At 32.3% G+C, this 23,443-nt stretch overlaps 1 protein-coding gene and 1 pseudogene across 1 annotated transcript; one reads left to right on the top strand and one right to left on the bottom strand.

Annotated features, from left to right (window-relative positions):
* Positions 1-11,402: 11,402 nt before the first annotated feature.
* LOC146899960 (E3 ubiquitin-protein ligase BRE1-like 2) lies at positions 11,403-22,705 on the top strand (annotated as a pseudogene).
* LOC146899961 (uncharacterized) lies at positions 16,131-20,186 on the bottom strand. The gene is made up of 3 exons (XM_085732848.1): positions 19,184-20,186; positions 16,847-18,976; positions 16,131-16,645 (listed from the first exon to the last, which is right to left on the bottom strand). Exons 1-3 carry the CDS (start codon positions 20,184-20,186, stop codon positions 16,167-16,169), a joined length of 3,612 nt encoding a protein of 1,203 aa, XP_085588974.1. The 3' UTR covers positions 16,131-16,166.
* Positions 22,706-23,443: the final 738 nt, after the last annotated feature.

The following is a 23,443-nucleotide window of genomic DNA, read 5'->3' as shown; positions in this document are numbered from 1 at the left end:
GACTAAAAAATAGACTGGACAAAAATTAGGACCATTTTGCAATATTTGAAACTTTGGGGACTAAAATGCAATTGACCAAAAAAGATCTAAAAAAAAAGAAAAAAAAGAAGAAGTTTGACTTGGAGGACCTAAATGCAATTTGGAAAAAATAATAAAAAAAAAAAGAAGAAAGGACTAAGGTGCAAAAAAAAAAAATTAATAAAATTCGAATTAAAAAAAGTAATTTGGAATAAACGTAAAGTGAAACCAATAAAAAACACAAAATGGACTAAAACGAACCAACTACTTAAAATGAGGTACTTTAAAGTAACCTCTCTCTGCCAAAGTTTCGTGTGAAATGACCAAAATGCCCCTGGGGACTAAAACGACTAAAAATGACTCAGATGCAATTTTTAAAATGATTTTTACCATGAAATTAAAGCAAGAGTTTTAGTCAAACCAACTGGAAAGGCTCAGAGACAATTTTTGAATTTAAACAGAGTTTTATCATATGAAAAGACTAAAATGCCCCTTGGGGCTAAACTGACTCAAAATTACTTCAAATGCAATTCTTAAAATGGATTTTGACATAGAATTGAAATAAGGACCTATTCAAACCAGTTGAAAAGACTCAAACAATTTTTCAAAGATTGATAGAAATTTTAACATAGGAAATGACTAAAATGCCATTTTTCATGAATTTTGCAAATAACCTTGAAATGTAATGCAGAAAAATATGTAATTGACTAGAGACAAGTTCAAATGACTTGAAATACAAGAAAAAATGTTTTTGGATGACTTGAGGTGCAAGAAAACATAGACATACATCACAGATGAAAGAACAAATTGAATAAGTATTTTTAGGTCCAAAATTAGGGTATAACAGGTGTTAACGCAGGTGTATGCATGCGGACGGCCATATGTATAAGTCGGCGTCAATGCTGTTGTTGGTTTGGTTTTATTTCCGTGGTTTTTTGGCTATCGGTTGTTGTGGTAGCGAGTGTTAGGTTGGTTTCTGTTTGGTGCAGCTGCTATGTATGCAGCGCAGCTGCGTTTGCAGCATTAGTGCAGCACCAGTTGGTCTCCTCCTTTAGGACCAATGGTTTGTTTTTAGTTTTGGGGTGGTTTTTAAGGGGTTTTTGTTCGAGCCAGGTGATAGTGTGACAACCGATTTCCCCTTGTTTGTTTTTTCCACCCAATCTTATTAGTGCATCTTGCACGGGCATGTTGATTAATAATATTTTGCCGTTTCAAAAGAAAAACCCATTAACCGTCAATTTGTTATGAAACTAAGTAAATAGAAACAATAATAGAGAGAAGGAGAAGAAGAGAGAATAGAGAGAAGTATTATTATTCTCTGATGTAGTTGAGAATGTTACAAATGAGCTCTATTTATAGGGAAATAAAATAGCTTATGGACTAAGCCCATTGATCTAATAGTATAGCCCATTAACCCATTTGCTATTTGGACATCCACTATAATATTTATAAAACTCCCCCTTGGATGTCCATCGAGGATATGCCTCATTAAAACCTTACTAAAATAAAACCCAGTGGGAAAAAATTATAGTGAAGGAAAAAGAGTACAATATCCTTTTGAGTGCAAACTGCCTCGTTAAAAACCTTACCAGGAAAACCCAATGGGACAAAACCTTGGTGAAGGAAAAAAGAGTGCAGGACACATTTATTTCTCCCCCTCATGAAGACAAATATACGGAGAAGACCAATTCTTAATACAAGTTTCTCACAAACATTACTTGGGAGTGACTTTGTAAAATCATCTGCAAGATTATCACACGAACAAACTTGTTGATGCATATCACCATTCTTCTGAAGATCACGGGTGAAAAAGAATTTGGGAGAAATATGTTTTGTTTGGTCTCCTTTAATGTATCTGATGAGTGTCATAAAAGTGTTAAATTCATGTTATATTTTAAGCACTTTTTGTTACTTGTTCTGCAAGTTATTGAAGGAAAAGCCGAGAAATAAGCGTTAAATGCCTTATTACGCTTTACTTATCATTACTCTATCCTTTTGTGCAGGAATTAGCCTCAAGACACTGATCAAAGACCAATTTATCATGAAAAAGTGCGAAATGGTAAAAGCTGTCCAGCAAGCTTGAAGAAATGGCGCTAATAGCGTGTTCTACGCTATTAGCGTGTTCAAAGAAGTGTCAAAGTCCAGAGAGATACGCTATTGGCGTATCTGGAGCTTAAAGAAATTTCGCTATTAGCGATTTTGGCGCTATTAGCGTGAGTTAGGCGGTTTGCTCAATTCAGGTGGCCCACTTGCTATTCTTGGAAGATATTATTTAGATATTATGTTAGATATTATGTTAGATATTATTTAGATATTATGTTAGATATTATGTTAGATATTATTTTAGATATTATGTTAGATATTATGTTAGATATTATTTTAGATATTTTGGGCTTGATATATTATATATATTAGAAGTTCATTAGAGAGATATAGTTGATATTAGTCTTAGGAATATCTCATATTTTTCTCTTAGTTTTTTCTAAGCTTTCATAGATAATATCATAGAGAGAAATAGGGCAAGAGCATATAGAGTGAGAGTGATTTTGGAAGTTGGATCTTATTCCTTTGTTGAGACATCACTAGGAGAATGAATCCTTCCTTTTCAAGCCATCCTTGCAAGGCTTCCATGATGATGTGTAGCTAAATACTCTTTGTTGGGATGAGAGGTACTTGATCTTGCTAAACATGTAATCCTTTTGATTTTGCAAAATATGGTTCTAGCAATTTATATTCAATATTGTTGTTATTCTTGTGTTAATGCTTTCAATGAGATTCAAGATGCTTTGGACACAAACTCTTGAATCTAGAGCTAGAGTAGCAATATATCTTAGGTTAACTTACTTGACATCTTTGTTAATCTTGTGATAATCACCATAATCAAGAGTTAAATGCTTTCGGATATTTAATCAGGCTGGACACGGTCGATTAGGTTATTCAATCGACTTTGTTATCGTTTAAGGGATTTGAACACGAATGTTTAAACGATACCTTAGAGTTAATTATATCACTTTGGACACGAAGGATAGTTTAGAATTGATTGTGATAATATTGGTTATAAAGCTAGAATTCGTATGGATCATTAGGCTACGTGTGGTACTTGATTAAGGAACGCTACTCCTAACAAGTTTCAATCCTTATTAATCTCATCTTTTTACTTTTGCAATTTAGTTACCATAGTTGTAAATTAAACAAACAATCACCCTTTTAACATAGAATGATATTTGATGTTAATCTATCCGTGATGTCGCACTAATCCCTGTGGAGACGATACAAATACTTATCTTGTTTTTGATGCAAAACTACAATCATCAGTATCCTTCTTTCAACTGAGCAATACATGATGTATTATCTTCATAAATGATTGTTGCATCCATTCTTTCAGAAGATAAACCACAATTATTTTGTATATGTTGAATCAATGACCTTAATCAAACACATTCTCTACTTGCCTCGTGAAGTGCTAAAAGTTTTGCATGATTTGATGATGTTGCTGTTATGGTCTGATATACAGATCTCCATGAAATGGTTGTATCTCCACTTGTAAACAAGTAACCCGTTTGTGATCTACCATGATGAGGATTTGACAAATAACTTGCATCTGGAAGCTAACGAAGTACATGTTTGACTCCATTCCAATGTCTCCGTGTAGGTGAAGAACTATATCTTGATAATAAATTGACAGAAAATGATATATCAGTACATGTATAATTAGCAAGATACATCAATGCTTCTATTGCATTGAGATATGGTACTTCAGGACCAAGTAGTTCTTCTCCCGTCTTCTTGAGGTCTGAAAGGATCTTTCTCCACATCTATGGATCTTACAACCATTGGAGTAGACAATGGATGAGATTTGTCCATATCAACCTTTATATAACAAAATTTAAAATCTCTTCAGGAGTTCTAATAATATTTATACCATTATCATAAATTCAATTATAACAAGTTCATTTTCAAATCCTTAAGATGACCAAATGATGCCATCTTTTCAGTATTTTTGATGGTATGTTTTATGCAAATGAAATCCTTCAGGGAGTTTCATATAATCATCACTATTAAGTGAGTGATACAAATAAATTGTAGTGCATCATTCATATAATTTGATCCTTTCATGTGCTACTAAACTTAATCAAGTATGAAAAAGTTCTTGAATTCACTTCAGGTGAATATGTCTCTTAAAAATAGTTGTCTATTAAAAATAAATGGTAGACATTTACCAATTCACTTCCGGTGAACAAATCAAACTCTATATACATGTATTTTATCAATCTAATTCCCCTTTCGCGCGAAAAATCATATATATCCATTTAACTTCACACCTTCAAGTGTGTGGACTACAAGTCCAAAAAAAGTCTGCTTTATGAAGCGAGTTTTATTTCACTAGAATTGTCTCTTTTCATTTGTAAATATTTTGATTATCTATAACTTTAATAGATTTTAACATGTGATCCTCATTTTTACTTATCACATATAGCGCTATATTATATGCAAAAGCACGTCAATGTTGACTTCATTTCGGTTCCATCTCATTCCATTGAGATCTTTCATTCATGACATAATTAATTGATATTTCATAAATTTTAGGTACCTGATCAGTTCTTCTGGAACTGGAAAATCGTTTATGTCATAACACTCTTTTAGATTTTCTATATCCTCGTTTGGGTTATCTTTCCTTTAAGCTCCTTTTCTTATTCAAAGATTTTTATATTTGGAACCGATTGGTCTACCATGCTTCAGGCACGGTTGAGACTCATTTGCAATATTAGAATATCCTACAGGGATATCTATTTCGTTTGGAGCATTAGCAGCTAATATTCAATTTGTTTAACTTTGCAAATGAGTTATATCTTGACGATCATGATGAGACAATAATATTTCCTTTCAAATAATTTATTTGAACTTCTGGTTCACATTTTTTTAGCTTCTTATCATCTCCCCCTAATATTGGGAAAACTAATCCATCAATTGATAATCAACCTACTGGGTTGTAAACAAGTTGACTTAATAAAAATTATGATAGATGGAGATTCATATCAAAAATGTTTTCCCAATATTCTTTCAAGATTTATCATAGTGTATTATATTGGAGCAATTGTGATATACACAACACTTTCAAAAATTTACTAAGATGAGAAATATTAGATTGTTAACCTAAAACCAATGATGAATTAGAGGGAGGACTTACATATAGTAATAAGTTGGCTTGATGCAAATCAATGTATCAACATAAAAGATTGTTGATCCCCAAAATAGAGTTTATAATGTATGGTTTCATAAGTATCAATCATACAATTAACTTTAGACGTCTAAAGAATGGATCTTCAAGTCCATTTTTTTATGAGCATATGCTAGCAATTTTTTAATATCAATTTTAATTGACAAATGATACTTATCAAACGCTTTCTGAAAAGTTCAGAAAATAAACTCATTGTCAAATTTGTTGACAAAATAATCTCACATACTTCTGGTTTGTAAGTTAACAATAATCATACATTGTTGGTCGAATAATCTCACAAGCTTCAGGTTTGTGAGTTAACAATAACCACACATGTCATTTAGTTGGTCCATATTTTCGGTGTATTTATTCACAAATATCACCGTATACACATTTACATGTATTGAAGGACTAAAATCCTCAAATTTTCTACTTCCTCGAAGAAAAAAATTATTTGATTGAAGAATCTACTGGATCTTCAATACAAATCCATTAAAATTTATCTATTTTTGCATCATAATAGATCCGGGATAACCCAACCGGTCTTGCCAACGACAAACTTAATATAATATGTAAACTTCTAGTTTACATAATATGTGCTTTCATTGCACTAATATAAGCGTATTACAAATCGTAGACAACATCATTTTTCCATTATGCTTATTTTCACCATAGTATATCTCGTAATAGAGATGTTTAACATATATTTTTCAATATGATATCCATTTAGATGGATATCTTAAAACTCAATAAAATTATATTAAATGTAACCTCAATGTGTAATTTTGTCACTCTATGTAACAATACATTAGCTCTTCAGGAGCTTTGAGTAATCTTTATAGTTATTCAGGAACTATATCATAAATGATCAAGAAAAATCATTTTGAGCAATCCTTCAGGGATTGTTATATATTTTTAAGAATTACCATTTGAAAGATGATTTGTAAACTTCTGGTTTACAATAATATGTGTTTCATTTGTTTTTATCCATTTGAGGTTTGAAACATGATTTGTAAACTTCTGGTTTACAATAATGTGTTTCATTTGTTCTTATCCATAATGTTTCCAAATAAAACTATATAATAAATATGATAAAGTCTTGATTTATCTCTTGTATTACTATAGATATAAAAAGAGGTAAACTCAAAATTTATCCAAGAAAAAAAACTTTATAAATCATATGTATTTTTCAGGTGAATAATTACGCAACAAAAATTTGTCCATAAGATATATTTCAAAAGTATATATATTAGATCACGAGAAAATATATTTCAAGTATATTTCAAGTAAATTACATGTGAGATCACGAGAAAATATATATATATATATATATATATATATATATATCTATCTAACATGTAATATTTATGAGATACTAATCTTGAAGAATTTGTGCTTACCTTGTAATCCAAGCCATATAGAAGAAAATCATAACCAAACTTTGATCAATACGGAGACAATCTTGCAAATTTCAATCCATATAATAGAAATATGATCATATCAATAAAATCTTTGATCACGTAGTAATTTCTCAACTGATCTAAGTTCATACTAAAGAAATCGTACGACCTTGACATGTATCATATCAATAGTAATCTTTACTAAATCAATTACCATAACTATGATATTAGTTATATAACACAAATAGTATGAACCATTCACTTCTGGGAATGACGTTCAATGTGACCTTTCACCATTTTGATCAAAAATCACTCATTATTCAATTACAAATGCGAGTAATTTTTCAAAAATATTTTTGAAGATATTCACTCATTTTGCTACTTCAAGAGCATATTCGAGTGGTATAAAAACATGTATTGTCTCACATTTTCCTCCTTTTTTTTATGATCAAATAGATCTTATAAATTTATGTTATGTTATGATTTAAATGTGTAGTTCTTCAAGAACTCAACATCAAATTTACATAAACGGTGACCAAGAAAAATCACTTTTTATGGCCCACAAGGGTGTTTGATACTATGGTATTAGTTCTTCAAGAACTATGCCACAAATCTTCATGAACAATGATTGAGATGATTCATTCCTTAAGTAGTCCTTCAGGGATGCTTCCAATGATATGTTTATTTTAGTTCTTCAAGAACTATATCACAAATGTTCATAACCAATGATCTTTGAAAAATCATTCTTTAAGTAATCCTTCAAGGATGTGCTAATAATAAACAATTGTACTTCTTTGGGATTAAATCATAAATGATATTAATAAACAATTATAATTCTTTGAGAAATCTTTCATATATGGTTTAATATTAAAAAAAATTATTTCTTCAAAAATATGTCCACAAGGATCAAGAACCAAGCAATAGTAATAATAATAATTACAATAATAAAATCTTAATTATGAAAATGAAGACCTAATTAATGATGTGATCTCATATTTAAAGACAAGTCTTATTACAAATTCAAATGTTTTAGAAGCATATCAAGAGAATTATTACAATCAAAATCACGACAAAACATATCAATTATTTACTTCTTGTCACGTTGATTAAAAAAAACCACATTTATTTCTATTTTAAAATTTGCTTATATGCTTTTAAAATTTGCTTCTCATTACAAGCACACAAATTAATATTTCAAAAACAGGAATATTATCTCTTAACAAATTAACAAGGCAATTAATCACATTAAGGCAAATTAATTTATCTTGTAATGTCAATTAATTACATTAAAACAAATTAATATGGCATTTTTATTTCGAATAATGATTGTTATGCAAATAAAAGCAAAACAAAGAAAACTTGTCACATATTTCTATTTTAAAATTGCAAGGCATGTAATCAAGAAACCAATTTCTCTCCTAAAGAACCAATAAGTGAAAGAGGGAAATTAAATCTGGGTGGAGTTTATCATCACAATTTGAAACATGATAGTAATAAACTGTAATGTATATATTTGCTCTGGGCAAATACATAAATCAATTTTTCTTGTTACTTATTGTAAAAACAAATTGAGTTCAAGTTCTACACAATCATATCAATTCTTTTGACAATCTTTTAGAGATGCTTCACTATTGAATTGAATTCTTCCAGAATTCACTCAGAATAATATTGAGTTCTTCATGAACTTTATAATATATCTCAATATGCGATAAATTCTTATGCCTTCTGAAAAAATTAATCCTTGTGCAATCCTTCAAGGATGCATGGACGTTGAATTCTGCAGGAATTCATGGTGGAAAAAAAATAGTTTCTTTTAAGTTCTTTAAGAACTATATACTAAATCAAATCTTGATAAAAAAAATAATATAAATCTAATCAATTCATTTGTGCAATCCTTCAAGGATGCACCGTAAAAATTGTGTTTCTAAGCAATCCTTCAGGGATGCAATACCTTTGAATTCACCATGAATTCATTGAAAAAAATTGAGTTTTTAAGTAATCCTTCAGGGATACAGCACCTTTGAATTCATCAGGAATTCATTGGAAAACAATTTGAGTTTTTAAGCAATCCTTCAGGGATGCGTTCCTTTTTGAATATAGTTCTTCGGGAGCTATATTATAGATGTGATCAATCTTTTATGCAATCCTTCAGGGATGCATGAATGTTTAATTAAAAACAAACAAACACTATATAATTTGTATAATAACAATAATATGTATCTATAAGGCATTGATTCCAAATTTATGGAATTGCAACAATAGCCTATAATCATCGATACAAAATTACAACTTATTATAATAGATTAAGAAGAACTATTCACCTTCTTAGTTGATTAGAGCGTGCTGATAACGTGTTATGAAACTAAGTAAATAGAAACAATAATAGAGAGAAGGAGAAGAAGAGAGAATAGAGAGAAGTATTATTATTCTCTGATGTAGTTGAGAATGTTACAAATGAGCTCTATTTATAGGGAAATAAAATAGCTTATGGACTAAGCCCATTGATCTAATAGTATAGCCCATTAACCCATTTGCTATTTGGACATCCACTATAATATTTATAACACAATTAAATTAACACGGATTTGAACATTATGTCCTTTATAGTATAATTTATGCAAATGCTTTGTTACTATACTCTAGTTTTTGCTATTAAAAATATTTTTCTTTAATTGTGTTAAAAAACTACAGGGGAAGTTTCACCTGCCCCTATACGCATCTTATACCCATTAGCAAAAGAGGCAATAGCTTTTGTAATCCCTTGCCAGGTGATAGAAGCATTTGCTTTCTTATCCGCAATCCAAATAGATTTTTTCCCCAAATATTTATGAGTGAGAACCTTAACCCATAGTTTCTCCTTACGATGCACCATACTCCATAAAAGTTTGTCGAGAAGAGTCATTTATGATCATAGCCTCACGAATACAAAGACCCTAGCGTCTAGGGGAACTAAATATTTTTCAGTAACAGATAGTGAATTAGTATTATGGTGTATCAATTTTCTCCTATATATTTTCGTTTTGTTAGTATCAAGAAATAAGGAAAGGAGAGGGTTTAATACTATAAGTTCATCAACAATTTATCTATTTGAATTCTTTTTGTGTTTTTCAAAAAGAAAAAAATAAATAAATATTATCAAGTTAGATAGAAGGACACAACAAATGTATAGAAATTAGAATGCCATTCCCGAATCTGCACATACCTTTTTTTTTTTTTTGGTCAGGTAGCCTACTGGCTAGAATTCACCTTATAAGGTGAATAAGTGGGGTGTCCGAGGTTCGAACCCCGACCCCTGTATATAATAATGCATTGTCCTACCAACTGAGCTATGCTCACGGGACTGCATATCCCTTTTCTACGTCACCCTGTATGTTTCCTAGCTTTTGTTTGCAAATAACAGCTCACAAGTCGCATGCACTAATACCCAATATACTACACAGGGGTCAGCACGGTCATGCAATCTGCCTAGGTTCAGAAAAAATATTATAAAAAGACGTATAATTATACTTAAAATTAAAAAAGGACATAAGGTATATTTTGAAATGACTTAAAAGGGATTTTGTTTATTTATTTATTGTGGTCAAAAAAGGAGTTTTTTAAAAATACATAAAAGGAAAGTTGTTTTTTATTTTTTTAGTAAAGGAATTTTTTTTTTTTAAAGAAGTAAAGGAATTTTTTTTCAAAGGTTGACTAAAGGGAATTTATTATTTACATTTTATATTTCTCTCTTTCTCATTATTCTTTTTCTGTTGACAGATTATGTCTCGTAATTCTCTAAATCGTTGACTAAGCTCATTAATTGAATCCATTAAAGTAGTTTTTGTATATAATTAATTATTCTAAAATTTATTTATATAGAAAGACAAAAGAATAAATCAAAATTAATTGTTTATTTTAATGGAATTCGTTTTTTATATTTTTTTTACTAACGGAATGTTGTATTTACTTTTCTATTTTTATTTATTTCTTGTTATTCTTTTTATGGGGATAAAGTATGCATCCTAATTTTTTGAATTGCCGATTAAGCATATTAATCTGGTCAAGTGAATTAGCTTTTTACTATCATTTATTATAAGATTTATTTATTTTCTGAATCGCTGATTAAGCATATTAATCTGGTCAATTGAATTAGTTTTTTAATATAATTTATTATGAGATTTATTTCCCCTAAAAAAATACTGATTTATACAATTAGTTAATAAGATTTCAAATGATATCTGATTTTCTTTTGATTTTACTATATATATTTCTTTAATTTGTGAAAAATACTATAAAATACAATATAATTATATATTAAATTAAAAAGGCATAAAGTGTTTTTTCTAGAAACGACTTAAAATGGATTTTTTTTTAAACAAAACTTAAAAGGAAATTGTTTATTTATTTAATTTTGATTAAAGGAAAGTTTTTATTTACTTTTTTCTATTTTTCCATATTTCTATTTTTTTGTATTTACTTTTCTATTCTTTTTTTATTAATTAATATCTCGAGTTTCAACATGTTGAATGTTCAAACTCGAATTTAAAAACCCAAGATTTTGGTTAAACTAAGTAAATCTGTGTCATTTCATCTGAGGATTATCGTAAGTGCTATAGTAGAGAGTGTTTTGGAAGTAAGTGCTATATTTTGTAGTGTGTTTTCTCTTTCACCTTTTCTATTTCTCCTTCTTCTTTTCAAACTCAACACAGCTTCACAATTTTTCAGCTTCATTCTTTTCTTTGTAATGCTTCGTTTGGTTCATTTTTCTTCAAATTTTCAGAATCCAAATGGAAAATTTGGATCACGACCAACCATAAAAGAAGAAGAAGCATCTTCTCACACCTTTTTCTTCATGTGTCTCACCAAATTCAACAAACCATTCTCCTAACAGTAAAAACGTAAAAAAACGTGGTTAATTGTTGTTTAATCATGTTTTGTTATTTATTAATCATGTTATTTCCCCCAGGTTGATTAATTGTTCATTTTTGTTATTAATTGTTCATTTTTGTTATTCTCCTCCAGGCTGATGCATGCGTCTTACAACTCCAGAATCAGCAGCTTGTTCAGCAGACAGAAGTCCAAACACAGGCTATACAGGATCTTGAAGATAAAACTAATGAATTAAAAAAAAGAGAAAATTCATACGATGACATTTTAATTTCAATCAACCAACACTGGGATCAGGTTATTGTTTACTATCATGCTTCGATTTTTGTCAATTCTGCTCTCTATCCATTTTGTTATTTCCTCTATCAAATGTAAATGACCATTAGTAGTGCATATTCTAGTAATCTTGTCGGCTAGAAAATTTTGTCATATTCTTCAACGATGTGCACATTGGTTTAACCTATTTGCTTTTCTAGTTGGTTGATGATATGGCTCTTCTCAGGATACAAGCTAGGAGAGGCAAAAATTCTTTGGAAACTTCGGATTACCTTGATAATCCTCGAGGTACTTTAAGTTTAACACGCACACACACATCAAGTTCTTTTTATGTTGTATTAAGAAAAACAATAGACTGGCTTTACTTTTTTTCTAGGTTCCCTTCCTTCGTGTCCTCCAGATGATCTACTTCTATGTAGATTAATCCAGAAAGGTTTTATTGCGGTAGGCAGTAAAGATGAGATTACTAATTATGTCGTGGAAACCCTTGCTTTGCGTCGGTTATCTACTAGGGAGTTGTTGAAACTCATTCAAGATACCGTTGATGATCAGATGGAAAGAATTAAGGATATAGGTCAGGTTTTACACGAAGATTTATCCATGGAAGGTATAATACATATGAGATATTATGCAAAGAATGTTTTGAATTGATAGTTTTTTACCATATATCATAGATGTTGTATTGCTCGAGGAAATGTGTATAACTGATCTTTTGTTTTTACTTATACATGGGTTTGCAGATGTTATCATCAAAATGTCTAAGATTGATGATATGACGAAAAAGGAGGCCGACAATTTTCGTTAAGTGATTTATACTCTCGACGAAAAGAGTATATTGTTGTTATTCAGAATTATATAGACGAGTGCTCACGAGATCAATTAGACATAAAACACCTTATAGGTATTTGAAATGTTACTTTTTTTCTTTATTGTTTTGACTACTTCAATTATACTCAGGACGAATTTAAAAGATATTGACTATCATATAATGTGGGTTTTAAATGGTTAGCAGCATGGTTTAGTAAAAAGAAGGTTTCATGTTGTTTAATTATATTTGTTAGTTATAACTATAAGTGGCAATATTATATATGTTGTATGTGTAAATATTTAGTTTGATCCTTAAAAGATTTTTTTGAACATAAATTTGACCTTGGAAACATAACAAGGATGATTTTTGACATGACATCAATTTTGCCGCTGTAAGCAGTAATTTTTGTTAAAATATCTTTGGACCAAATTTATATAACAATCTTTTGAGGGCCACATTGAATGTTTTGAAAATCTTTCGAGTATCAAAATGGGTTTACCATAAAATTATGTTCTGGCATCTCTGGCTGCTACAATTGTACATAGAATATCTTTGGCACATTCATTTCTTGTTATTTTGATGATTGGTGAATGTTAAAATGATATGGCCCATCGATAATTAGTCCAAGTCATTTGTTTAGGATTTAACACAAGATGGCCCATCGATAATTTTCCATTTTATATTTTTTCTAGGCCTTGAAACCTATATATTTGTTGTTATTTTCTCTCTTCGATACTTATCCGTCGTTTTCTGGAGTGTTTCTCGCTCATCAATCGAGCCAATCTTCATTTTTTTTCTTCATTATATTATTCGTTTATGAAATGTTTACATTAACTATGTCTTGAAATTGTTTTACTTGAATATCGTAGATTCGCTCATTTTGAGAAGTGACGTTCATTCTCGACCACTGCCTAAATCGTGAAATTTTCTGAAGCACAAGGTATGCAATTATTTTGATTTACTCCTTTACACGTTGATCATACACGATAGATTAGATTTTTGCGGTTTCATTGTTCCGTTTTGTAAAAAAATGTTTTTATTGTTGATTTTATCATTAAATGCTAATATATGGTTGTAGTAATTTATTGGTGATTTAAAAGCCAAATTAATACAACCATATATTAGCATTTAATCATAAAATCAACAATAAAAACATTTTTTACAAAACTGAACAATGAATCCGCAAAAATTTAATCTATCTTGTATGATCAACGTGTAAAGGTGTAAATAAAAATAAATGCATACCTTGTGCTTCATAAAATTTCACGATTTAGGCAGTGGTCAAGAATGAATATCACTTCTCAAAAAGAACGAATCTACGATATTCAAGTAAAACAATTTCAAGACTTAGTTAATGTAAACATTTGATAAACGAATAATATAATGAAAACAAAATGAAGATTGGCTTACAGGCGATTGATGTGTGAGAAATACTCCAGAAAACGGTGGATAAGTATCGAAGAGAGAAAATAACAACAAATATATAGGTCTCAAGACCTAGAAAAAATATAAAATGGAAAATTATCGATGGGCCATCTTGTGTTAAATCCTAAACAAATGACTTGGGCTAACTTATGTGAGCTTAGTTAAGATCATGGGCAAAAAGTTTTCCCACCCCCCAAAATCACTTTGAATTTACACATTCAAAAAAGACATTTTTTTTCATCTGAATGTATACTTTTGGACAAATCTTATCTTCTAGAAGTATTCTTCTGGAGTTGCATTTCATTTTTTAGAGATGTAATTACTCCCAAAATCATGTCAGGCTCCTCTTTCATCCCAGTGGTGGCATACTACACCATCCTTCCTGCAGTCTCTCTTTGATAGGGATAAACTAGGATTACCTTTTTCTAGGCTTTCAGTGACCTCATTCTGTTTGTTTGTTTTTCTTAGCTCTCGCTGTTAGAGCTAGGGTTGTTTTAATTTTTTTTCCTCTTTTGAACTTTGTTTGTAAGTGGTTCAAGCAGCTCTTGATTGTTTTATTTCATTTCTCTGTTTGATATAAAAAAAAGATTATTTCTCTGGTTGAGAGTTACATTAATATTTCTTAGGTACATATTTGTAAGATTTATTGTCATTATTTATACCGATTTGACTTGGAATTCATCACTCTTACTAAGTTGAGGATGGCACTGATTTTAGGATAAATATTTCATAATTTTCTTTCTTTCTTCCTCTTTTCCTGATTATAATTTAGGATTTATACATATTTGACTAGGAATTTACGACTCTTCCCGAGTTCCTAACATGATAATTAATTTATGGATAAAATCAAATTAACTTCAATTTTAAATTTTCCAACATAAACCTTCACTAATCTTATGCACTTCATTTATTTGATGGTTGGACCTCGATTGGTTGGACCTCGATTGGTTTAACCAATTTTTTATTTTAATATTTTGTTTTATGCACTTCATTTATTTTTTCAATACTTTTTTATTTATCTATTCATCATTTGATTCAACCATGATTAAACCGATTGAACCAAGTGAACCAATGACCTGAAGGTCTCGCCAGTTCAACATCCACTCCGGTTTATAAAACATCGGAATAGATATACATGACCAGAGGTACACCCTGATATTTATTTATTGATATTTTCTATGTTTCTAAAGATCTTATTGGCTCTTATAAATTTGGCCGATGTTTTTTTTTTGGTGAATGGCCGATGGCTTTAAAATAATTGTCTCTTGACAGTTTGGTTTTTTAATAATTAAAGGAGAGCTTGATGAGATCGTGGCTGAACTTGAATTGTGTAGAAGAAAACTAGAAGATGCAAAAGGATCCAGCTATGGGAATGAATTCCTCCAATACTGATGTAGTGAATGGAAACTTGGGTGCGTTTGTTTCAGTTAAAAAAAAAAAAAAAGATTTTGAGTTAAAAGAATCTAGAGAATTTTTTTTAAAGATTTTTAAAAAAAAATCTAAAGCTATTTTTGTTTGTTTACTATCAAAAAAATCATTTTCTTAAGATTTGAAACTCTTACACTTGAGTTCCTTGCATTTAGAAAAAAATAGATTTTGGAAAAGTTACTTGAAATAGATTTTCATTTTGAGACTATAAATGATTTTTTTAGCAATATGGATTTTTAAAAAATCTAAAACTAACACAACAAAAATTAAAAAACTGATTTTTTAGTTAAAAAAATAGATTTTTTCTCAAAAAAAAATCCAACACAAACGGGCCTCTCATGAGAAGCCTACAGAGAGAGCCATTGGTTTGTCCGAATTGAAAAATTCAATTGAGGAAGCCAAGGTTTTATTTTTTGTGATTTCTTTACTTCTGTCATTCATTTGTCGATTCTCTGTCTAAGATATATGCTTGGCTGATGTCATAGATAGTGGATGCTGATCGTCTTTCTGAGCTTCAAGATGCAAGGGTAGGAAATCAAATATTGACAAAGCAATTCCAAGAACGCCAGGTTTGTAAATGGTTTTGTCATTATTTCTTGAGTAACTTTTTTTTCTTTATTTTTTTTTTTTAAACCAAAAAGAGGAGTGGCAAAGTGCCACTACCTCAAAATATTATAGATATGAAAAAAGAAACACAACAAAAGGAGGGGGACCAAACCAAAACCTCCTAAGCGTTACAAACCCTAAAGTTGGGAAGCCCATGCTTGTCATGCACGAACAAATCCCTAAGAAAACCAGGCAGGGTCAACCAAACAATCACACCATTAGAATCCAGACCAACAGAGGCTAACTTATCAGCACATCTATTGCCTTCCCTATATATATGGGTGACAACAAAATTCATGCGGGACAAAAGGTTCTTGCAGTTTAACCACCTATTTCTAAAGCAATAAGGAATCATACAATCATTTTTGAAAGCCATGACAGCTAGAGAAGAGTCAGATTCAATCCAAAGGTTCTTCCAATTTCTTTGAGCAGCATACTCAGTTGCCTTCATTACTGCTGAGAGCTCAGCAAGATATGCGCTGCCAACACCTAAATTTTCAGCAAAGCAAGCAAGCAGATTAGAGTTTGAATCTCTGAAGATCCCACCACAGGCTGAGTTGGTTGAAGTAGCTGCACCATCAGTGTTACACTTGATCCAGTCAAGGTAAGGAGGAGACCAAAGAACTTCCCTGATGCTGATAGGTTTAGAAGGATTGATGGAGACATCAAATTTCTTCAGGATAATTAGATCTTTGATAGAAGAATCTGAAACCTTTGAAGTGTTTTTCCCAGAAAGGTGAACCGCAGAAATAATATTATTGATTGCCAGCTTCCAATTTGGTTTAATATCCTGGAATCTGCTTTGATTTCTATAAAACCAAATGGTGGAAAAGATGTTGACAATAGAAGCCTGAATCACCACTTTGCATTGAGGGGACCATCCTCTATCACAAATGGTCCAAATATCTTCTATGGATTGGAAATGCAGAGCCGAGTCAAGAATAGAAGCAAACCAGCACCAAATCATAAATGCAAACTTACATTCAAAGAACAAGTGAAATGTTGTTTCTGCCTCTGAGGAACATAAAGAGCACATAGATGAGAATGAGCATCCTCTTAGTTGCAGCTTTTCATCAGTGGGCATTTTATCATGAATAACTCTCCAAGTCACTAATGATTTAGATGGGGGAATATCAATGCTCCATATGTGCTTTGTCCAATGAAAAGTAGATGAAGGATGTTTGATGAAGGAGTAAGCATCCTTTAAGCAAAGGTCTCCATGAGTTGTATGCTTCCAGATCAAGCAATCTGAAGATTCTTCGAAGGGAATGATTACTTGTAAAATACTAGGTCTTAAGGTTGGAAACTGATCAAGAATAGATTGAGGAATGTTCCATTGACCTTCATGAATATAGTCACAAACAAGCTTGGGAAAATCCTGAACATCTGCATTGCTTAGCTGTAAAAACTCCTGTATGGGATCCCCACACCAAGCATCTGACCAAAACTTAATGCTTCTACCATCCCCAAGATGCCAACAAGAGTTGTCAATCACTCTAGAGAACTCATTCTTGATACTAGACCAAATTGAAGAGAAAATGTGATACTGAATGACATGGTTACCTCTGATAGCTCTCTTTTTCAGAATCATAGCCCAGTCTTCATTTGATTGCATCATATCCCAACAGAGCTTGAGATTAAAGGCTTCATTTAAGGAAATCAAGGATCTTAAACCCAGGCCTCCTTCAGAGTATGGTTTACAAAGCTTCTTCCAAGCAACTGTTACAAGTTTTCTCTTTGTAGTATCACCACTCCAAATGAAGTTTTTTATACATCTTTCCATGTCTTTCAATAACGAAACTGGCCAAGAATAAATTGACATTGAATGTGTTAACATGCTGAAGATTACAGATTTTACCAATTGCACTCTTCCTGCTATAGATAACAAGGAAGCTTTCCAAGCTGAGAGCTTGGCCTTTATCTTGTCAGCTATTGGTTGAAGGTAAATAGATTTTGGTCTCCCCTTGAAAATAGGCACTCCCAGGTATATAAAAGGTAAGCTTCCCACTTCAAAACCCAGAAGGTTAACAATATTTTGTAATCTGGCCTGTGAGATTCCACCAGCAAAGATAGTGGATTTTCTAGCACTAATGATTTGGCCAGCACAATTAGCATATCTAGTAAAAAGATGATGCAAAGCTAAAAGGCTATCAATGTTACCTCTACAGTAAATCATGATATCATCAGCATAAAGACAATGTGAAGGTATTTGAATATTTCTTGCACCAGTTATCAGCTTCACTTTACCTTCATTCACAAGCTTGGAGATTCCTCTACTTAGGACTTCCTCAGCAAGACAAAAAAGAAGAGGGGATAGGGGGTCACCCTGCCTAACCCCTCTTGAGCATTTAAAATAACCCTGCTGGCTGCCATTGATGGAAATGGAAAGAGTTGCTGAAGACAGGATGACATCAATCCAGTTGCAGAACGTTTGATTAAAACCAAAAGACTTCAGAACCTTTAAAAGGAACTTCCAATCAATGGTATCAAAAGCTTTGGTGATATCAATCTTGAGTGCTAAGTTACCACCAAAAGCCTTCTTGTCCAAAATGTTGATAGCTTCAGAAGCAAGACACACGCAGTCTTTGATATTTCTGCCTTTAATGAATCCTTTCTGGTTGTTTGAGACAATATTAGGCAGAATGCAAGCCAATCTATCAGCAATGATCTTGGATATCACTTTAAACTTGAAATTTGCCATAGCTATGGGTCTGTACTGTTCCACTCTATCTGCATTGGGCTGCTTAGGAATCAGGATTAAGGTATTGGCATTATAGTTTGGGAGAATCCATCCTGTAACAAAAAACTGCACAACAACATCTATTAACTCTTTATTAATGATTTCCCAATAAGTCTGAAAGAAATATGCTCCAAACCCATCAGGGCCAGGGGCACCATCCTTATTGAGACTAAACACAGCTGCCTTTATTTCTTAAATAGAGGGGAGCATTGTGAGCATATGATTTGTATTGTCATCCACCAAATTAGGTATTACTTCATCAACAAGTAAAGGATCCTGCAAAAAAGGGTTAGTACAAAATAAACTCTTAAAATAATCAACAATATGATTTGAAATAAGATTTTGTTCAGTGATGATGTTCTCTCCAACTCTCAAGCTAGCAATCATTTTTGTCTTGCCTTTAATCTTAGAGAGTCTGTGGAAATAAGCAGTGTTTCTATCACCATTCACATGCCAATTGGTTTTAGCTTTCTCTTGCCAGTAACATTCTTGTCTTGCTAGGGCATTGTTGAAATCAGACTGAGCATCTTTCTCAAGGTTTAGAAGGCTATCAGAGGGACCATCAATGTGGATTTGAGCTTGGATCTGAGCTAAATTGGATTCTGCAGTCTTAACATAATCATGAACATTCCCAAATGATTCTTTATTCCTGGCTTTGAGTTTTGTTTTGAGATTTTGAAGTTTTTTCGTAAGAATATACATTGGGCAACCAATGACAGGTTCATTCCAAGAAGAAGAAATAACATTCTTACAATATTGATGGATGGCCCACATTTTCATAAACTTGAAAGAACTAACAAATTTTTGTTCTGACATATCAAAAGCCAGAAGAAGGGGATAGTGGTCAGATTTGGTTTTGATTAGGGATGAACAAGAAGTTGATTGACAAGAATCCAGCCAGTCTTGATTGCAAACAGACCTGTCAAGCCTTCTTTGAGTATGAGCTCTTCCTCTTCTACCATTGTTCCAAGTATAATAAGCTCCTTTGGTTGGTAAGTGAATCAGGTTGAAGCTGTCAGACCAATCAAGAAAATCTTGCATAGGGGGTCTGGCAGGAGAGAAGCTACCATTGTGCTCATGAGCTCCTAAGATGGTGTTGAAATCTCCAATGAAGTTCCAAGGCAGACTATGTTGAGTTTGAAGATGGTTTAATGTTTCCCATAGCTCTTTCCTTTGGATATTTGAAGTGGAGGCATAAACTGCAGCAACTGCAAACTTCTTGCCATTGTCAGTCAAAGAAAAAGAAACATGTTGTTCATCAATGTTCAAAACATCAGGGTTCAAGTTAATGTCACAAAAACACCACAGGTTGGGGATGTTGTTAGGTCTATTATTAAGGGCAAAAGGTTTCAGGTTTAAACTGGCAAACCAGTTTCTAGGGACAGATGTAATATTAATCATGGGTTCAGAAAGAATAACAAAGCTAGGTTTGTATTGGGTAATGAGGTTTTTGAGGGCCAGTCTTGATGGGGAATTGGCAAAACCCCTTATGTTCCAGTATAAAAGTTTCATCTGAAAGGTTTAGGATTAGGAACCTTTGACCTAGTTTGGTAATTGGGTTTGGAAGAGTTGGCTTTGTTTGTCAGTTTTTTGTTTTTAATTTTGGTAACTAATTGGAAAGGTGGATTTTCTAGATCAGTGGGTTCCTTCTCCAAATCCTTCAAAAGCAAATCCTCATTATCCGCAGCATCAGCAATATTGGCCCAAGACTCCTTAAGAAATTCTGCATTCTTCATGTTTCTATCTGCAGAAGTATCATGGTGACCATCAGAGCTTTCCTCTGATTGTTTGTTATCCATTTCATGCTGGGTGGCATCCACAAATTCAGAGTCCTGAGAGCTTTGAACACTCTCATCATCCTCCACTTCCTGATCATCTTGTTGATCCACATTCCCCTCCCTTTCATCATCAACAAGAACTTCAAATCTGTTTTGATGTACCACAGGCTCTTCATGTATTTCTTGATCTAAGTGTTCAGTATTGTTACCCATAGCCTGCACTTCATCATTAATCTCCTTCTCCAGCTCTTCATCAAGAGATAAAGTATTCACCTGCTTCCCCTGTTTCTCTTTTCCATCCTGCTTTTGGACATACACCTTCTCAGGCCTAGCAGTTTGCAACTTTTTCACTGGCACAGCCTGTTGCTTTCCATAGTTATCACCCTGATTCAACTTCCTGCAGATTTCAACATAGTGACCTATGGACTGACAATGAGAGCAATAATCTGGTAAATTTTCATAATCCACATCAATGAAGAATGCAAAACCCTTTCTTTCGACCAGTAGCTTGTATCTTATAGTTTGAGTAATATCCATATCAACCAAAACCCTAACATACTGCGCAAAAGTTCTATCAATTCTGGGCTTTGCAGCATTTGAATCAGTACATATAGGTGACCCTAAACTACCAGCAATAGTAAACAAGATATTCTTACTCCAATACTCCTGAGACAAGCCATAAAACCTGACCCATAGCTGCGCATTAGAGTTCCTCTGAGTTTTAGGGCTGAAGTCACGAGACCAGGCAAACAGCTTCAAGAACCCTGGATTCAAATTCCATGAAGTAACCGATCTGACCCTGTTTACATCTTCAAGGGATGAAAATACGAACTCGTAATATCCTCTACCCAGTGAAGAGACTCCCCACTTTGATAGATCCTTCCAATACGTCGCCAGCTTGTTCTTTAGGGCAACAATCGTCAAAGGAGTTGCACTCTTTGGCCAAATCACTCTCCCATGTAGATTTAGCTTGCATGCATCAACGTTGGCAACGTAGTCCTCTTCTGGTATCATAATAGCTAGATCATCACCTTTAACACAAGGTTGGGGCAGTTGCGAGGTTGGTATTTCACATATATTAGCTAGAACCTGAGCGAAGGTTTTCTGGGTTTTCTGAGGTGGTTTAGGTGCGATGGTTGCGGTTTCCTCAAGATCCAAACATTTCCAAGGGATTTGGAATGAAGACATGGTTAAACGGCGGGGAAAAAGGTAGGCGGTGGTGGAAGAAAGTGGTTGCTTTAGGTTTAAGGAAGAAGGCAGTGAACAGTGTTAAAATCACCAAAGATTTCTCCAGACTCTCTCTCTCCTCTCTCTAACATTTTTTCGTCTAGTGAAATGATATATTTTCCTCTTGAGTAACTGAGATGCATATACTCTAGGGTTCTATGTAAAAGTATCTTTTCATGTGTGTTTATTTCCAGAATGAACTAAGCGATGATAAATATGTGCGTACTTCCCGAGTATACTCTTTGGCAAATGATCAACTTCAACATTGGATCTGAATTAGATAGATATAAACCATTGATAGATCAGTCTCTGCAGGTTAACAGTGATTTCTTCTTTCTTCTTTGTTAATTGGTTTTATTTTGTTGCTTTTTCTTTTCAATATTCTTTTCAAATGCAATTTTAGGCTGGCAGGGTTAACGTCGCAAAACTGGAGCGGGAATTGAATTTTATGTACCGCTTGCTGATTTTAATGATGTGCATGGATTGGTTCCAGTATTCCTTTATAATTCATTTTTTTTTCAAGAACTTAATTATAGAAAGCCTCAAATATTGTCCACGAATGGTTCCATCACTTTCTTTTGCAAATCTCATTTTCATATTCTCATCTATTCTCCCTTGGAGGATGACAAATACATACTTCAAATGGGTCGATTCTTGAACAAGAAAATCCTGGTAGGGAATTATTTCTATAGATATTTTTATTTAAGGCGCCCAACATCTTAAGGTTTAACTATTAAATTGTTCTTATGATTGCATTTGCCAGAAGTTAGAGAATCTGAAAATAAAGCTCGCACTCAGGCTGAAATGCTGAAAAAAGCTCTAGATGAACATGGTCTAGAGTTGAGAGTAAGAGCTGCTAATGAAGCTGAAGCTGCTTGTGAACAAAGGCTTTCTGCCGCAGAAACAAAGGCTTGATGCAAATTAAAGGTTTGTGTTAGAATTTCTTATTCATTATTTATTTTAAAGTAGATTATTATATTTAATTTGACTTGGTCATATTGTAACAAAACAATTTTTTTTGTTACGGTAACAAAATAATAGTTTAAGGTTATATAACTTTTCCAAATCGTTTTTTTGAGTAACTTTAGTTGTGTTATCCGGTGGCTGAAGATTGTAATTGGTATTTTGTCATTTGGCAACTATAACTATGCTTATGGCATCCTTACCTTTACTAATATTTGTTCTTATTTAAGAAAAGAACAATTTATTTACTATTAAAAATCGTTTCATTACTTTGATCTGTAAATTATTAGACTCATATACAGTTCATGTAAGATGACGATTTGTGCTAGAAATGTTGGTAAATAATTTAATTAATGTCATGGTTTGAATATGTAAAAATTAAATGATTTTTAGAGTTTAGTTTATATCTAATGACAATGAAAGTTGAGATCAAATCGAAATCACTAGTACCACGAGGTTTAAGCTAATGTTTTTGCCTGCTACTAATGCAATTTTTCCCACGCTTGATTTTAAAAACTCCAATAAATTTCAAATAACTTACGTTAAAGTTATATACGTAAATTCAAAGAAGACCAATTGGTGGCAAACTATTTCTATTTTCAGATCACAAACTAGGCATTGTCTTTACAATTTACTTGTATATTGATTAAGTTAATGTTGATTAAGATAGTCGATACATGGCTAAATGTT

The sequence above is a fragment of the Medicago sativa genome, chromosome 8, assembly GCF_051527215.1.
Source record: "Medicago sativa cultivar Bolivia chromosome 8, Bolivia_mono, whole genome shotgun sequence".
Classification (NCBI taxonomy): domain Eukaryota; kingdom Viridiplantae; phylum Streptophyta; class Magnoliopsida; order Fabales; family Fabaceae; genus Medicago; species Medicago sativa.
This window is presented reverse-complemented; position numbering and strand designations above follow the sequence as displayed.

Coding starts and splice junctions, on each gene's coding strand:
- LOC146899961 (XM_085732848.1), bottom strand. CDS start 20,186: ATGATTAATATTACATCTGTCCCTAGAAACTGGTTTGCCAGTTTAAAC. Junction 18,977..19,183: donor CAGACTCTCTAAGATTAAAG/GCAAGACAAAAA, acceptor CCTCTATTTAAG/AAATAAAGGCAGCTGTGTTT. Junction 16,646..16,846: donor TTGGTTTTATAGAAATCAAA/GCAGATTCCAGG, acceptor CTCCTTACCTTG/ACTGGATCAAGTGTAACACT.